Consider the following 18,350-nt stretch of genomic DNA (forward strand, 5'->3'; position numbering starts at 1 on the left):
TACGCTCAGGCTGACCATTTATCTGAGGATGGAAAGCAATACTTATATAAATTAAGTTTCATGCCCAAAGTATTATGCAAACTTTGCCAAAAATTAGACACAAACTTAGAGTCTCGATCTAACACAAAAGACTTGGGCACACCATGCAATCTCACAACGTCCTTGATATACAACAAAACCAAATCTACAGCTGAATTAGTCGCCTTCATTGGAATGAAGTGAACCACATTGCACACCAACATAGCATCACATCATCATTCCATTGGTATACGCCTTCAAGAAAGTCCATGCCACACCGACCACTAAGGGTTATGCATCATAACATCATATTCTAAAGAAAACAACATTATGTCAATCATGATAGGTTCACCAAAGAATCATGACTAAACCACCAAGAAATAACCTCCAAAATTGACTTGTCCTTACAGGTACCAACCTAGAACAGCTGTAATCTATGATCCTCACAAATTGGTCACTTGCACCATATTAGAGAATATGCCATTCAACTTGTGAAGCTAGAAGAACATATGGTACACTCCCACTATCAGACCATCAGGACTACTCTGCTAGACTAACTCAGAGCCACTTAGATCCTTATCACAGCCATTAAGGCCACTGAAACACATAGACTAGCCAAACAAGACTACAAAGACTCTTCAATTTCAAAGTTATGTTTTAGCATCCAAACTACCACCAAGCACACAACACTAAGCTCAGCACAAAGGCTTAGGAAAACTAACACATACACTTTAGGAACATGGTTGTAAGCATATCTAGGATTCTAATGAAACTCCACTAGAGAATATTCTCAACGCATCTTGATGACTGTCACTAAGATGGCCTTTGAGTAGTGTGGAAAAAACCCTACACCAGACTAAGGTCAGGCTAAAACGTCGCCACTCCAATCTATTGGACAAGGCACACAATGACCCACCCATTTGATATATCAAGAGAAAATAGTTACAATGCATGGCATGGTGGCCAATCCATCCGTCATTCAACCATTTACTTTGAATATAAATAGTTGGGTCAACCTAACACTCGGTCAACCTCACTTAGCAAAGTAGAGAAGGCGTTGCGAGGGCCCTCCACTCAACACTTAACTGCAAAACCAGACAAAACTTACTCTACAGGATTCCAAACTTCTTAGGTCCTACAGGCCCAAAACAACAACAAAAATATCTACTACTCAAGAAAAGATAACTATGTCAGCTACGAGAACAACACCTAGCTAATAGTTAGATAGTTAAAAGTTAGTTACCTAATACTAGACCATATTTTGAAACATTGGCCTAATTGTTAGACAGCTCATTTTTTGCCATATCCATCCAAACAGGGGGGGGGGGGGGGGTGTAATAGGTGGGCTAAAAATTAGCCAAGGCCCCCAACTAGTTATTAGCTCACTAGTTGGCAATAACTAGCTAATTTTGAGCTAAAAGCAACAACCAGTGATAAAGAAAAAAACTAAAATACCTCCGGACTATCCTATCTCAGTGTAGTACTTTTCCAACTAGTTATTAGCTCACTAGTTGGCAAGAACTAGCTAATTTTGAGCTAAAAGCAACAACCAGTGATAAAAAAAAACTAAAATACCTCCGGACTATCCTATGTCAGTGTACTACTTTTCTCTTCGTGTAGGGAGCAGAACAATTTCAACGTAACTCATCATCTCCCGGCAGAATTAATTAAGCAGAGCAGCTCACGCAAAATTAAAGGTGTGCACACGTGCTAGCTAGCTCCTCCCGATCGAATCCCCATCCTCTTATGCCTTTAGATCGAATTACTTATTACTACATTGTTGTGATGAGCATGCAGCAAGTTGTTACGTTATTAGCAGCAGGCTGGCTGATTAATACATGTATGTATGTAATGTTAATAAGTTGTATACTTGCGCGCGTATGCATGCAGGAAGCTAGCGAGTACATGCATGTACACGATGGGGATGAGATTGACCGAGATCGGCTGATCATCAAGGGTACACGCCTTCCGCCCTGATAATTTTATTTATTAGGTGCGTGGGTGGATCGGAGGAGTTTCAGCGTCATGAAACAAGTGGTACTGCTCTAATTACTGGCTGCGTACACACACAATTGCTAGCTTAGTTTGTCTTGCCAATTCTTCATATAATATACTTCGAAATATAATTAAATGATCTTATATAGCAATCCAACGACCGTCCTTCCCGCGTTTCAGGGTATCTGGGCAACAGATGTGGCTGGCGCCATAGAGGAAATATTCAATCTTATTCAGAGGAACCTCAGCAATGACTTCAATGGTTCTTAGGTCCATAGCACAAGCACTCCCATCAATGGAAGATCCTCCTCCAGAATTATGCTTTGGCAGAATCATTTATATTGATTGCTCCAGGTGGACAAGCAAGAGAGCGATGCAGAAAAGAATTGCAGAGGAGCTAAGACTTGACCATAAGACCATGTCCATGTTTGACGAGCTCGACGAAGAGGATGACTTCAATGGGGTGGACCACGGCTCTAGGGACCCGGTTCGAAGTGTTGCATCAATGATTGACCGAACCTTGAGGGAGGGTAGATTCATGATGGTTTTTATCAATGGGAGTGGTGATGAGGTGGTTCTAGGTAGACTTGGTATTCCAGAAAATAGTGACTGCATGATACTATGGACTTTCAGTACAAGGTGCGTGACAATGGGCTCCTACTCTACCAATAAGATAGCAGAGAAGCTAAGATATACGGATGTTCTGGTTTATTGCGACAGTTATGCTGGAGGTTTATCAAGCTCACAGTTTATGGCACTGTTTAGTGAAGAGGCTGCTAACATAGTTGCTCGTCACCCATGTATGCAGGGTGTGGACTTGACAACGGTGGTAGATTGTTGTCTCTATGGGCTGCATCTACACCACAGTTTTCATGGCACCACTGGATTTGTTTGGCCAGCTCATTCTTCCAACTACTGGATATGTGATGGGATCATGCAACAAGGGGAAAGAGAACGGGAGATCAGCAATGCATTGCATCCAGAAATAATCTTCGAGTGTGATGCCTCTGTGCTTGATGCTGTGTTTAAAAAGTTCAACGATGACCCGAAGACTCCTTTTCTCGTAGTTAAGGATGGTGACGATGATATCTATGAGGAGGAGGATGGTGACGATGATATCTATGAGGAGAGGCCTAATTATTATCGTTGGATTTCTATCTCCTTGAAGAATAAGAAAGTACATGAGGGTTTGCAAAATATACTTGAAAGGGCATCGTCAATCTTCCTAGCACTTGAAACAAAGGATAGACCATATAGATTGCCAAATACCTTGTTTACACAGTGCAACAAACTTGGTGTGCTGGTTCTCTCCGGTTGTGCCTTCAGTTTTGTATCCCCTCCTTTCCTCCACTGCAATAAATTAAGATTTGTTGGGCTGGACAACTGCACACATCAGAATAATAATACAAGTAGTGAACCTGAAGGACGGGACTGTATCACCAAGTGGGCATTTCTGCAAAGCCTGTGGGTGCTTGACCTGCGTTACACAGACTGGGGTGAGATCTTATCTGAGGAAAAGATAGGTCTTATGGCTAATATCATAGAACTAAATATAGAAGGAGCTAGGTGCTGGCAGTATACGGGTCAATTATTAGACAAAAGGTTACCTTACCTTCAAAGACTTCGGATAATCAAACCTACACATCAGGAAGAGACGACATCCTTGGACATCAACAACTCATTTGTGGGTAAGAAACAGCTAGAAATACTTGATTTGTCCGGTAACAGTGACATGAAAAGCCTACCGACAAGCCTATCAGAGGCAAGCAAACTTCAAGTACTTGTTCTAGATGGTTGTGATGGGCTTGAGAATGTTGTGCTGCACAACTCCTTGCTAAGGTCATTCAGTTTTGATGGCTATGGACCAGCATCCCATTGGACATCAACCGGCAAGCTACCCCCAATGAGTTCTCGTCTAGAGTGTCCATCTGCTGTAGATAATAAGAAGGATGTCAGAGCCTCCAAGATATCTCTAGAAGGTTGCACATTGTTGGAGGATCTGTTCTTGCGTGGGCTTCCCAACCTGGAGGAGCTGGACCTTTCAGGATGTGCAATCAAGGTACTTGACTTTGGAGCTATGGTGGTGGATGTTCCGAGGCTCAAGCGACTCTTCCTGCTAGGCTGCGAGAACCTTCGTGCAATAAAATGGGGCTAGAGTTGGATGTGCTCGGCCATTGTCCCTTTGCGCTCAACAGAAATCCTTCCAGACGCAGGTGCACGCAATCATTGCGGATGCTAGGCTTGCTCGGTCCCTTGGGGCCCCTTATTTCAACATCAGCATCACCTCTTCAGCTACATGCATGGAGACTATTCAACCTGAAGCAACAACAGACAAGGAGAAGGTGACTGGATCCATTGATGACCAACGACACTATGACATAGCTGCTAGAGACATGTATTGTGACATCTTTACCAAGGTTGGTAATAGCCCAACCCCGATGCAGGCCTTCCCGCAAGGCCCAGTGGGACAATTGGATCGCCATATCGAGATTGGTGACGGAAGTCGTAGCGTGCAGAGTGAGGTGGAGGATATACCAGATCCTTTTGGTTCTAATTTGGCTTCATTGATGGGAGGGTATTGGCATTCCCTCAGGTGGTGCCGTGTCGAGAGGTGCCCCAGCTTGCACGCCGTCTTTCCTCCGGGCGCACAGGATGGGAATGGTACGCTGGAGACCATCTGGGTATCGGATCTCCGGATGGCTCGTTGCGTATGGAGCAAAGGTGTCAACTACTATTCTGTTGATCACTTCAGAAGCCTGCGGCACTTGCACCTGCGCTGCTGTCCAAGCCTCCGGTTCGGGCTTGCGATGGGCAACCGCCCCTCCATCCCCAGCCTGGAGACCCTCCACATCGTCCACTGCGGCGAACTAAGACACGTCTTCGTACCGGGTGATGCTGACGAGAAGTACCAGCATACAAGCTACGAGTTCCCGAAGCTGACCACCATCCACCTGCACGACCTACCAGCGCTGCAGCAGATATGCGAGGCCGCCGAGATGCTGGCGCCTGCATTGGAGACCATCAGGATCAGGGGATGCTGGAGCCTGCGCCGGCTGCCGGCCTTGAAGGGCCGCAACGAGCCAGGAAAGAGGAGGCCGACCGTGGAGATCGAGAAGGACGTGTGGGACGCGCTGGAGTGGGACGGAGTGGACGCCAGGCACCACCCTTCCCTGTACGAGGCGCCGGTGCACTCGCCGTTCTCAGGTAATAATCAGTACATACATCCATACGAGCTACATCTGTTGTTGTAGCTGCTAGCTAGCCCAATTAATAATAAGGCGCAACTTATATATACTTGCTCTTAATTGATTTGATTTGATTTGATTTGCTTCTCGATCACTCACTCTGCTGCTGACAGGTGATGGAAGCTAGCTCATTCTCAAGAAAGCATGCATCTGCTGCTGCTACCGTCGGTCGTCTCTGTGGATTACTGTTCGTGTGATGGATGATCCTGCCTGTCTGTTGATCGATCAGTTTGTTTGTTGTGTGAAAGGCCAGGGAGGTATGGGGCTTCAGGTTTGCTCCTGCCTGCCATGACGGCCGGCCAGCCGAATTGGCCTCTTCTGTGTGTTTGCATTGGTTTTGAAATAAAAAGAAAGACGGCCAGGCACAGGCCCAGGCGCCTGCTTGTTGGTGCCTGAGCCTGATGCCTGCACGGCGGTGTCGCGTGCAGGCCTGGCCGTGTGAGGCAGCAGTCACCTGCCTGCATGTCTGCGGGTGACAGACTGTGTTTCAGCTTGCCGAACGATAAATGAGTGTGTGTTTGTGTGTGTCTGCTACCTCAGCCCAGCCCGTTTGTGAGGGATCAAACCAGATGCTTGTAATAAGAGGCGCGTCGTCGACCGCACCTGTCTTGTCTTGTGCGATTTGACGGCTGCGCTCATGGGATTGCTTTGCTTGCTATATATGTATCCATCTACATATGCCAGCTGTATTGTATTGGTGAACCATTAATCAAGCTACAATAATCTATGATCGAGTTTGTGGTGTGAGATTGATTTATATGCTCTCTGCTTGTGGCTCTACTCTGGTTAAGTGAAGCATTGAGCATCAGCACAGGTGGTTATTAATCTGGTTGCCTTTCATTACATCCAACTTGTAGCTGCTTCAAACAAGAATTAGCTCGAGTTAAGCTTAGGGCTAAAAGAGATCTAAGCTTTCAGTTGCAGTTATGGCTAGAAAACTTTGTGTAATTTTACTTATTTTCTTTGTTTCTTGAGTTGTATTAGGCAAACTCTGTTCTTTAAAGTTTAATAAAGTTCAGTAGGGGGCAACCCCTCCTGTTTCCCTCAAAAGAAACTTGTAGCTGTTACTCCTCATTGCCAGCTGCCTATATATATATGGCTGCATGCTAAAAGAACAGCAACCATATTTGCATGGTCCACCTTGATATATCACTTCATCAACAACGAGCTTGACTGATATATAGATATAATCATCTCTTTCAACTCCATAGCCCAAAATCAACGAGGGCGATAAGGCCCGAGGTACATATGCTTTCTTATGTAAAAACAAAACAATGAAATAGTTATTTTTCCTTTTCTCCCAGACATGGTAGGCTGCCAATTTGTAATAACTGAAGGCTCCCCTGCATACGGAGTAAGGCAACGGCCATGAAATTTGGACAAATATCAGGTGTCAGTTTCTAAAACTAATACCACGCACTGACAATCATTTGGATTTGATCGCACCACACATAATGAGTCATAGAAACTCCCAACAAATCAGTTCCATGGGTGTCCATAGAGCTTATACCACTTGTTCACAGCAGGTCAAGGTGAACAGAAACAGAGACGCATAGACCATTCTTCAGAACAACATATTTCTATGGATAAACACTAGACGATTTTGATGAAAGAAAACCTGTAACCTCGACAGCAGAAAGCACCTCATAATAGTTTCACTTTGATAAGTAAAGTATTCCAGCTTGTTTATGTCAAACGCACATCCCAAATAAGGTTGGGGAAGTAATAGACCTAAGCACGTTATTTTTTGCACTGAGCTTACAGTGCTGCAAATCAAAGAGGGAGGATCCGCATTGTTAAATTTTGTGTCAGAAAACATATTCTGCTAGCAGCTAGCACTTGAAGCTTGAAACCAAGCATGACAATTGACAACTACAAGCTATGGCTTTTCAAACATGGAACCAAACAATGTGATTCTCAGACTGCAACTGTTGCTTGTTCAGAAACCAAGCTGATCCACATGGGCAAACATCCTAGAAACAAGTTGAAAGCCTCATTTTTTAAGTGCGTTCACCCTGTCCCTCAGGTAATACAGCTTAGCTCTCCTGACTTTCTTCCTGTCCAAGATCTTGATTTCTTTGATGTTTGGGGAGTAACTGAACATAAAAGAGAAAATCACATCAAGAAAATAGTTCAAGCAAATAGTTGATAGCTAATTAAAAGAAAGACATGTGGCCGTTCGAACAATGAAAGATAACACCGGCAGGTTTCCATTCAAACCATAAAACATAATTTGGTGAAAATCTCAAGTCAATCTAGTATCGTATATGCATTGTCATATGTGATGATATCTTTCCATGGTTATGCTAGCTCCAAACATTAAATGGATTAAAAGTTGAGTGCTGAACGAAGCACAAAGATCCTGATAATAAAAAAGAAAAAAAGAACATATAAACTACTAGTTATAGTATTCTTTCAATGTATTTGTTTCCATGGCAAATGCAGAGCAAAGAAAGAATCTGCTACAAATTCAGAACAACTGAGGTATGAGCATAACTGGATAATGTGTTTATGAAACTATAATCTCCACTCGTACTAGGATGCTTGCTAACAGGGCACAAGCAGTTATGTCCATCTTGCAAAACCGCCAATCCGCCTATACTGTTCGGTACATCATCATTAACTTGCTTCAGGTCATTAGCTATGTGTCATAGCATGGTTAATATAGTATTCATGGATTTACAACAAATAGAAGGACAAAACTTGATTTCCTGAGAACAGTTTTCCCAGTTTTGCAAACATCCAATTACATTTCTCATGCAGAAACCACACATCTATCTAATAGTTTAGCTGGCCTTAATTTATCAGAGTATATTGTAAGGTTATACACAAACAGAGGACAAGAACTCCATGTCTGCCAATAGTAACAGACAGGGAGAAATATCCCACTAGATAGTAGAAACATGAAGTTTAACAGTCATTGAATAATTATCAGATATCAATGAACAAGAAGTTAATTCTGGCAGCACAAGGGTATTAAAGAACCTATATAACAAGTACTTCAACCTCATCATGATATATTCCAAAACAAAGCAGAGTATATTAAAAGTATAAGTTAGAGTAGAGAAGAACATGTTCGGATTGACTTACAGTGGAAAGACAGACTCGACTCCAACGCCAGCCACTAATCTACGCAATCTGAAGGTTGTATTGATCCCAGCATTGCGCCTTCCCAGCACAATCCCTTTCAATGTCAATTCGCGCCGTTTGTTCTCAGGAACTTGCTGTTCATTGATTCACAGGAAGATCAGTGCCAGAACCATATCCGAACAGCGCTAAAGCAGGAACACAAAGAAATGATATACCAATCTCATCTGAATCATACATCCAGGCTGTACATCAGGAATCTCCCTCTCCGAGCGGACCTTTTCGACTGCCTCTTTGTTCAGGATCTGCATAGTCAAACAAGAAGATTTATCTTTATGTGGTGATTTTGTCACTGTCACTGGATGTAATGTGACAATACAGTTCCTGCAAGTATGTAACACTCACTCAGCATACATACATTCATAATGTGCCTGGCGGTCTTATCAGGCCTCTTGAACTTGATGCGCGGAGGGTGCTCAACCGCAGGAGAGGTGGAATCGTCAGAATCAGAAGGAACCTCAGCCGCATTCCCCACAGTCGACAAACCCCTCGTCGCACCGAGAACTTTTGCGCAGAGACCGAAACCGGAGGCGGCGGCGGCAGGAAGGGCCCGGCTCTGCACATGCACGGATTGATCTACCCCGGTCGGACGAGCGAACCCGTACGGCTGCCTGAGGTGTTTGACGGCCGAGGATGGCTGCGCCGCCCCCGGCTGAACCGCGGCTACGGGAGCAGCGGCAAGCTCCAGGAGCCTCGCTGCAGCTCCACCGCTTCCGGCTCGGCAGACATTCCGGACCAAACATTGCATCCTGAGGCCCGTGCCCTGCGAATCGAATTTTTGTCAAGAAATTGGAGTTATATGCATGTCGTTGGGCAGGGGCGGATCCAGTAGATAGCTTTAGGTTAGGGTTTCGGTGTTCAGCTTCGCACAGCATGAAGGGAAGGGGAGAGAAGGGGTGGGAGTACCAGGTGGGTGCTCGTCGCCGGCGAAGAAGAGACCAACGAAAGCCTCAGCACCTGGCTTAGGGGTGGCGGCGGCGGCGGCGGCGGCGGTGGGGCTGGGAGTAACCACGAGGAGGGATGAAGCGGACGGAAGGGGTGAATGCAGCGACGGGCGGCCCAGTCGGGGTTGTTGGGCGCAGCGAGAGCGCACCCACACGGGCTTTCTTCTGGGCCGTCCTTTTGTCACACATTTCTTTGAAAATTTATTTTTATTTCTCTTTCTCTTCCTTGATTTCATATCTATCCTCTTCCTGTGGTAAAAAAAAAAAATGCAATGTAACATTTTGTATTTATTTCTGTGGTAAAATAACTATGACTACAGTAACTATTCCTGGACCATAAAGCCTATATGTTATGGATCAGCAAACCAAGCTTACATACATGAGCTACAAGACCAATGTATTAATAATTCTGAATGTTTACATTGTGTTCATAGTGTGATTTCCAGATTCTGCTATAAAAAAAAGAGCGTCCCTGGTCAGCGAATGCGATCCAGGGTTTTGGCTTCTAGCATTCCATTTCGAGCTTCCCTCTCGCCCCGGACTAGTTCCCGGGCTTACCCCTCACCTCGGACAAGTTCCTTTGTTGTCCCGAGCTTCCCCCTCGCCCCGGACGAGTTCCTTCGTCCTGGTTGGTGAGGGTACGAGCGAAGGGCTATAACCCCACAACAATCATCCAAAAAACTATTGCGGAAAAATACCTCTTTCAACACTTGTCGTTGCCATCGATAGAAGCAATACCAATTTGAGAAGCTCATAACCATATCATATATTTTGTGCCTCTTTGAGCAATCAACAATATTGTCTATACGCTTTTTTTTTTGAGAATCAGGAGCTTCTATTAATGAGATATAGCATGGTTACATTCTTGCTAGATCAAGTCACGAAGAGCACTAGGTGGGATTAAACTCCACTCCACCCACCGTAGGCTGTACGCGTGAAACTTGTCTAGGGGCCTGTTTAGATGCCGAAAAATTTGGTAAAATAACACTGTAGCAGTTTCGTTGTTATTTGGTAATTAGTGTCCAATCATAGTCTAATTAGGCTTAAAAGATTCGTCTCGTGGATTTCGTCTAAACTGTATAATTAGTTTTATTTTTTTATTTATATTTAATACTTCATGCATGCGTCCAAAGATTCGATGTGACGGGGAATCTTGAAAAATTTGGCATTTTGGGAGGAAACTAAACGGTACCTAGCACACAAATGAGGAGAGCAGAATAAAGAGCCTTTTACCCGTGTGCCATTATAAAAGATTAAAATTACCCGTGTACCATTGAAATTTTTAAAAGTTCTCCAGTACCCTTGCACGAAATTTCTTTTCCCTGCGTGCCACTTCCGTCTAATTTGCCGTTAACAACAGCTAACGGCCAATCGAAAAGACGATTTTGCCCTTAGTGATAGAATGCATCAAAATTTTGATTTTTCCCCTGGTGCCACTGTAACCCTCTGTGTTGCAAAAAAAAAAAAAAAAAAAAAAAAAAACTTCACTTTTTCATTTTAGCTCCGGCAACATCTCAGCGGCTGAGAAGCGCTCCGGCTGTCGGTCCCCTTGCTCGGCGTGCCGCGTGAGCGGGAGAGATTACCTGTTAGAGTCAAAGCTGGTTTTCTTGGTTCCGTGAAGCTCAAGGTTTGGAGTAGTACTTTCTTTGTTTTAGTACATATAGTCATATACTGAATTTGTTTTCTATAATACGGAGGAATGGGTTCAAGGATGTTTGTGTCAATGATTGTTAGGCCCTTGTTTAGTTCCACCAAATTCTCAACTTTGACACTATGCAAAAAGAAGATTTCTCGTCACATCAAACTTGCGGTATATGTATGGAGTACTAAATGTAGACGAAATCAAAAACTAATTGCAGAGTTTGTTTTAACTTTACGAGACGAATCTTTTGAGCCTAATTAGTTAATGTTTGGATAATAATTCACAAATACAAACAAAATGCTACAGTGAAAAATCTTTTACTGTGCAAAGTTTGCACATTCAAATTCCGGCCAACTACACGCGCCCTAGGTTCCATGGAGCAGGTTGGGACGAGAGCCAGTTTTGGTTTATCTTGATCGAATTTTTATACTAGCTGAACCAGCAACACAAGTTGAAGGTTGCAGCGAGGATGCTGTCCAGGAAGCAAAAAGAAGTCGGAGTTAGGGTAATAAACTTCTGATGACAGCTAAGTGATTTTTGCAATTAATGTTGGATCCATGCACATACTGATTTTTTGGTTTACACAGGAAATGGAGATCAAATTGTTGGAGCGCCAACAGCAACTGAAATCTGAACTAGTATGTGCCAGTACTGTTTCTATGTGTTGTTGGGATAGTCAAGAGGAAGAAGAAGAGGGAGTGGGAAAAGAAATAGAAACTTTAGCTGGGTCCAGATACGAAACTCGTGACTCGTATGAACAGGTGTGAACAATGCTAGTTGACTACGGGTTGATTAGTGAAAGGTCCACGGTGCCTAGTGCAAAGTGCCTGTTTCTGGTTTTTCTTTTTTTTTATTTATTACATATAATAATAGGCTGAAATTTAGAAAATCCATAGCAAAGCGTAGAAAAATGCTAAAATGGAAAATCCAGTTTTGTTGAAAAATGGAAATCTAGTTTTGCTAAAATGAAAATGCATATCGATGATAAATTTGGACCTCTTTTATGTCTGAATGTACTTAATTTAAATACTTATTTTGGCTGTCGCAATTGTCAAATTTTTTAGATGTATCGCAAATTTACTGTATTTATTAGAATTTTTATGTGCACATATACAAGTTATTACAGTGAATTTTTTATAGCGGTATAGAGGAAAAAGTGAAGTTTTTTTTGCAACACAGACAGTTACAGTGGCACCAGGGGAAAAATCAAAATTTTGATGCATTCTACCACTAAGGGCAAAATCGTCTTTTCGGTTGGCCGTTAGCTGTTGTTACAGGCAAATTAGACGGAAGTGGCACGCAGGGAAAAGAAATTTCGTGCAAGGGTACTGGAGAACTTTTAAAAATTTCAATGGTACACAGGTAATTTCAATATTTTATAATGGCACACAAGTAAAAGGCTCCAGAATAAACCAAAGAGCTTCCGTGTGTTCTCTCCCTCCGACTCCGATCGAGATTTTTTGGATTATATTATATAGATTAGAAAAAACTGGGAACGTCGTGGTGTACGTAGGCATCTGGACTTGCCGTGTGGGCCGCGTCACGTGGGCCTCCCGTGTCTCGTGTTGGCGTGAGCATGACCTGGGTGAGTTATTCTTTTCTTTTTACAAATACAACAGATGTATTGTATATATTACGTATATGTACAGATGTACTACTACTATGCTGGCCGGTCTCGCAGCGAACCCAGCATGGTTCCTGGAGGGTTTCGCATACAGCAGGTTGGGATTCTGGGCCCAACATGCAAGATTGTTTCTCACCTTCGCCTCGTCAAACGACGCCACAGCACGATTTAGGAGCCACGCCGCCCAGCCAAGCCCTTTGTCCAGGACGTCGCTGACGGTGGATTTTGCGACATCAAGTACCACAGCGTTGCCCACGTACTCTTGTGGTATACTCTTCACCCGAGCGCGGCATCCGATGGCAAGCTTGTACGTGGTCTCCAGGTGTGGTGCGAGCCCCCAGGCTCGGCACACAGCTCGCCAAAGGTGAGCGAGCAGGGACTGCAACGAGGTGATGGTGGCCGTCGCAGTTCCGGCCATCTCGGCATTTGCCTTCCTCTTGAGCCTTTTTATGCTCTCCGCAGAGAAGTGTAAGAAACATTCCTGCACCGGCGTGTACTCGCGTCGCCGGACAATGTCCTCCAGCTTGCCGAAGGGTACCGGCGTGGTGAGGGACTGGCACCGGGCGTGTACTCGCGTCGCCGGACAATGTCCTCCAGGCTCCAGCTTGCCGAAGGGTAGAGGGACTGGCACCGGGCAGGTGTCGAGGAACCATCTGTCCAGCACAGGCGGCGGTGTGGACAGCTTGTACCCTTCACCTCCACCGCTGCTGCGCCGGTTTATCTCCGACCAGGTATTGAAGAAGAGCCAGAATGTAGCCCCATCGGCGACGCCATGGTTGAGCGACATCGCAATAAAGATGACATCTGTGAGCTCGGTGACCTGCGCGGCCAGCACAGGGAGCGAGCTCACAACAGCTTCCACATTCAGCAGCCTGTTCAGCGGGAAGAAGGACCACACGACTGATAGGATGTACAGTGGGGTGGTTATGTGGCTCACGGTGACCTCAGGAGCCACGGCATGAATGAACTCTTCTGGATAAGTTATGCACATCCTATTCCGGGCTTGAGCAGGAGGATACCCTTCTGGATGTGGTCCACCGTGATCAGCGTGAGATCCCATGGAGTCAAGTGAATGATCTCTGGCTCTGACGGCACCATGTTCGGTGAGCTTCCGGACTCTGGCTGGACCAAACGCCTAGACACAATTTGGACACTGCCGGTGGAGCCTTCCATTTTTGTCATTATGGTTGCCAGTTGCTGCTCCAGGCTGCTGCGTAGACAGCTTATAATCTGAGACGCCCACTTAAGTGTGCCCAACAGAACGCTGCCTTTTTGCCGTATCTGATACTCTGGTAGTGGTACGCAAAGCATGGCCTGCTACTTACTTTTTTGAAAATGGAAGCAATCACCATTGTTAGTTTGGTTCTCTCCCAAGGAGAAGATTCCAGAGATATAATGCATTATTTTTTCTACTACACATTGACAGATAAATCCCAACATATTTGATGCCCCAGATTTCCCATGAAAAAAAACATATGTGGGTCTTTCTAAGTCGGTCCATCCCCATCCCCATCCGTTTCCATGAAGGTCTAACGGAGCAGTATCACTATTTTATTAATATAGGTTATGAGCTACTGTAGTTTTGTATAATATAACGGAAATAAAGATTCAATACCAAGAAACTATACATACACAGTAATCAACAGACACATGAAAAGGACAGAAAAATAAACACAGTGATTGTGGGATAGGCTAAAGCATAGAGGCCAGAAAAAAGAGCAGCTAACAATAGCCCCCGTGTCAAAAAAAAATACTGAGATAGCAAACACATATTACACTTGACAGCTGTTGGCAGCCGACCTCCCTGCACAGGTGAGCAGCAGCTTCAACCACACACACACACTGGTTATAGGCTAGAGGAGGAAGAAGAGGGGTGAGAACAGAGCACACACGGCCAAGTGCAGCAACTGAATTGTCTTCTCTCTGTTCCATTCCATAGAGTATACACATCTAGGAGTAGTAGCTGAACAACTAAAAGGTAAACTAGTACCGGCTGAGATCAGCCTCAACTACTCTACATGGCTTACATCAGCCTTGACTTAGTGGCCTATTGGCATACCAGCTGCAGTAGAGAGGGGAGAAGAAAAGGATAGCAAGGAATTGACATATTGCCAACTTCCTGCAGCAAAATACAAGAGCCCAGCAGCAGATTATCTTACAACAGCCTACTCAAACAACCTCAAATCAAATGAAAAACAAAAGTTTGAAGTTTGCTTATGCTGATATGCTCCAGTAAAAAGATTATCAACTTCCATAAATTATTATGCCTTGTATCGGCCACTACGAGTTGATGCTTTCGTAATCTTTGTGTGCTTATGCCTCTGTGTGCTTAACTTGGTGCCTGTTGCCTATACTGAACCAACAGATGGCTTCCTACTTGTCTCCTTCCGAAGAATTATTTTAGATAGGGTCCCATTAGTTGACATATGGCACAGATGAATTGCCAGGTACTTAATTGGAACGTCAGGGGGCTAAATGATGGCGCCCGACAGGACTCGGTCAGTGAGCTCGTGAGAACCACCGGCGCCACCATTGTATGTTTACAAGAAACAAAGATGCAAGCTATGGAACGTAATGTGGTTCGCCGAACAGTCGGAGCGAAATTTGAAAACTCCTATAGTGTGCTCCCGGCGGAACAAACACGAGGAGGCATCTTCCTTGCGGTCAACGAAGACTTCTTCGACCTCTCCGACATTGCACTTACCGCGAACACTATAACCGCGCAAATCAACATGAGGGCAGATGGAAAACGGTGGCAAATTACGGTGGTATATGGGCCGCAAGGGGAGGAGGCCAGACTTCAATTCCTCCAAGAACTGAAAAACATTCCACCACCGGAGAATGATAGATGGCTCATCCTCGGAGATTTCAACCTCATCTACCAGGCGGAAGATAAGAACAACGCCAATCTCAACCGACGTCTCATGGGGGCATTTAGAGTGACGATCGATCATTTGGGACTCAAAGAAATCAAGCTAAATGGTCGTCGATTTACCTGGAGCAATCAACAGCAAAACCCCACTCTCACTAGAATCGACAGACTACTATGTACCCCCCAGTGGGAGCTGTCCTTCCCATCGTGTTTCTTGCACTCCCTTCCTTCGCTCATGTCGGACCATACACCGCTACTACTCCAGGGACAACTTGACCACAATCACAGCACTTCCTTCCGCTTTGAAAATTACTGGACTAAGATGGATGGCTTCCAAGATCTTGTCCGCGACATTTGGAATAGACCGGTCACCACTGCTCTCCCCGATCAAACGCTTGCATATCAAAATGGCGCGTGTGGCAAAAGGTATCAAGCGTTGGAAGAAAGAGAAGATAGGGGATACAAGGATGCAGCTCGCCATAGTGAAAGAAGTGCTACTACAATTAGAAGCAGCCCAAGAGCATAGGTTGCTCACTGCCATAGAACTTCACCTATGTCGCCGCCTCAAAGCCCGTAGCACTGGACTCGCGGCCATCAAAAAATCAAGAATCAGACAGAGATCGAGACTAACATACATTCGCTGTGGGGATGCTAACACAAAGTTCTTCCACACTCGAGCAAACGCACGCCGGAGAAAGAATTACATACATTGTCTACATACGGATGGGGGGGTCACGGTGGCTCATCAAGAGAAAGAAAAGGTCATTCGTGAGTATTTTAAAAATCACATTGGCGCCGCGATGCAGAGAGTTTCCACACTAAATTGGCAATCCCTTGGATACAACCAACACGATCTCTCCGATCTAGAGTTGCCTTTCTCCCAGGAAGAGATAAACTACAATATATATTCCATGCCTTCCGACAAAGCACCAGGACCGGATGGTTTCACGGGGGCCTTCTTCAAAGCGTGTTGGGAAATCATTAAGGATGATATAATGGCGGCAATGAACAGCCTATTCAACTTGAACGTCCAGGGCTTCGAATGGCTAAATTCGGCTTGCATCATCCTTCTACCCAAAAAGGCAGACGCAACAAGAGTTACTGATTTCAGACCCATCAGCCTCGTCCACAGCATTGCAAAGATCTTCTCTAAGGTGTTAGCAAACAGACTTGCCCCCTGACTCAACCAACTTGTCTCCAACTGCCGAGCGCATTCATAAAAAGAGAAGCATCCATGATAACTTCCTATACGTCCAGGGCGCGGTTCAAAGGTTGCACAAGCAAAAGATACCGGCTTTATTCATGAAACTAGATATCCACAAGGCTTTTGATACGGTTCATTGGGGGTACATCTCTATCCTCCTGCGTACATCCACTTCCACACCCTTGATTAATGGGCGACAGGGGGCCGCTTTTAGCCATGCCAAAGGCATCCGTCAAGGAGACCCACTCTCACCCATGCTATTCATCCTTGCTATGGACCCGCTTCAACGGCTGCTTGACCGGGCAACCGACCATGGGATACTCACCCCCTTACCAATCGCAGTGGCAAAATGGAGAACCTCCATGTATGCGGATGATGCCACCATTTTCATCAGCCCCACAAAAGACGATGTTCAAGCCGTCAAAGCCATCCTGAACGCTTTTGGATCATTCTCGGGACTACATATCAATCTACAAAAGAGCTCGGTGCACCCAATCAGCTGCGCAGACGTTGATCTAGACCAAGTCCTCTCACCCTTCAACGGTCATAGAGGGACCTTCCCTTGCAAGTACTTGGGCCTGCAACTCCACATCAGAGCACTACAAAAGATACACGTGCAACCTCTCATAGACCGTATCGGGCAGAGGTTACCCAAATGGAAAAGAAGATGGCTTAACAGAGCGGGACGTCTCACTCTAGTAACATCTGTCCTCTCCTCCATGCCAACCTACCACCTCACGGTGTTTCCTCTAGCTGCATGGGCTAAGAAAAAGATTGACAAAATCAGGAGATCGTTCCTCTGGAAGGGGGAGGAGAACGCCAATGGCGGACACTGCCTTGTTAACTGTCCAACTATTACCAGGCCAAAAGATCTTGGTGGTTTAGGCGTCATCGACCTTGATAGATTTGGTAGAGCCCTCCGGTTACGATGGCTTTGGCAGGAATGGATGGATGACTCCAAGCCTTGGAACGGCTCCGAGCTTCCATGTTCTGATGATGATCGTCTCCTCTTCAACTCCTCAATCATTATAACTTTGGGGGATGGTGCAAAGACTAGATTTTGGCACCAGAATTAGCTCGATGGACACGCGCCGAGGTACTTAGCACCAAACTTGTTTTGCCTAGTTTCAAGGAAAAACTGAACGGTGAAACAAGAGCTCCGGAACAACAATTGGATACGCAAGCTACAGAGGAAAATCACCTCCGCTGTCCACATAGAGGAGTTTGTGTCCCTCTGGATACGGATACAAGATGTGCACTTGCAGCAGGGCATCCAGGACACCATCACCTGGCGGTGGACCGGTGATGGGAAATACTCCACCCGCTCGGCCTACAGAATACAGTTCAGAGGCTCGCTCGCCTCCTTCAGTACAGAGTTGATCTGGAATGCGCATGTGGAGAACAAATGCAAGATTTTTGCCTGGATCTTAGTGCAAGATAAAATTCTAATGGCACAAAACCTACAGAGGAGAGGGTGGCCATACCATCAACAATGCGTGCTCTGCAATGGCCCTCTAGAGACCGGCCTCTACCTATGCCTATGTTGCCCCTTTGCTAGGGGGGTTTGGAATCAAATCCTATCGTGGGAGAACTTCACTCAGATCTAGCATCAACCCTAGGTGCAACCCACGATATCAGATCATAGTGGGAAGAGGTGGC

General features: G+C 45.2%; 1 protein-coding gene and 2 pseudogenes across 1 annotated transcript; 1 reads left to right on the forward strand and 2 right to left on the reverse strand.

The window, feature by feature from the left end:
* The first annotated feature begins 2,148 nt into the window (after positions 1-2,148).
* LOC136499302 (uncharacterized) lies at positions 2,149-5,992 on the forward strand (annotated as a pseudogene).
* Positions 5,993-6,858: 866 nt separating this feature from the next.
* On the reverse strand, positions 6,859-9,474 carry LOC136501039 (large ribosomal subunit protein bL19cy-like). The gene is made up of 5 exons (XM_066496532.1): positions 9,312-9,474; positions 8,764-9,168; positions 8,564-8,650; positions 8,349-8,482; positions 6,859-7,354 (listed from the first exon to the last, which is right to left on the reverse strand). The coding sequence occupies exons 2-5, from the start codon at positions 9,151-9,153 to the stop codon at positions 7,252-7,254; spliced, it is 714 nt and encodes a 237-aa protein (XP_066352629.1). The 5' UTR covers positions 9,154-9,168; positions 9,312-9,474; the 3' UTR covers positions 6,859-7,251.
* A 23-nt stretch (positions 9,475-9,497) lies between these two features.
* Positions 9,498-14,007, reverse strand: LOC136501041 (uncharacterized acetyltransferase At3g50280-like; annotated as a pseudogene).
* Positions 14,008-18,350: the final 4,343 nt, after the last annotated feature.

This window comes from Miscanthus floridulus, chromosome 13, assembly GCF_019320115.1.
Source record: "Miscanthus floridulus cultivar M001 chromosome 13, ASM1932011v1, whole genome shotgun sequence".
Classification (NCBI taxonomy): Eukaryota; Viridiplantae; Streptophyta; class Magnoliopsida; order Poales; family Poaceae; genus Miscanthus; species Miscanthus floridulus.

What these genes read in the sequence shown, in the direction of transcription:
- LOC136501039 (XM_066496532.1), bottom strand. Translation starts at nt 9,153, where the DNA reads ATGCAATGTTTGGTCCGGAATGTCTGCCGAGCCGGAAGCGGTGGAGCT. An exon ending in CCGCCAGGCACATTATGAAT is followed by an intron (nt 8,651 to 8,763) that starts GTATGTATGCTG and finishes TTGACTATGCAG; the next exon opens with ATCCTGAACAAAGAGGCAGT. An exon ending in GTCGAGTCTGTCTTTCCACT is followed by an intron (nt 7,355 to 8,348) that starts GTAAGTCAATCC and finishes TTTTATGTTCAG; the next exon opens with TTACTCCCCAAACATCAAAG.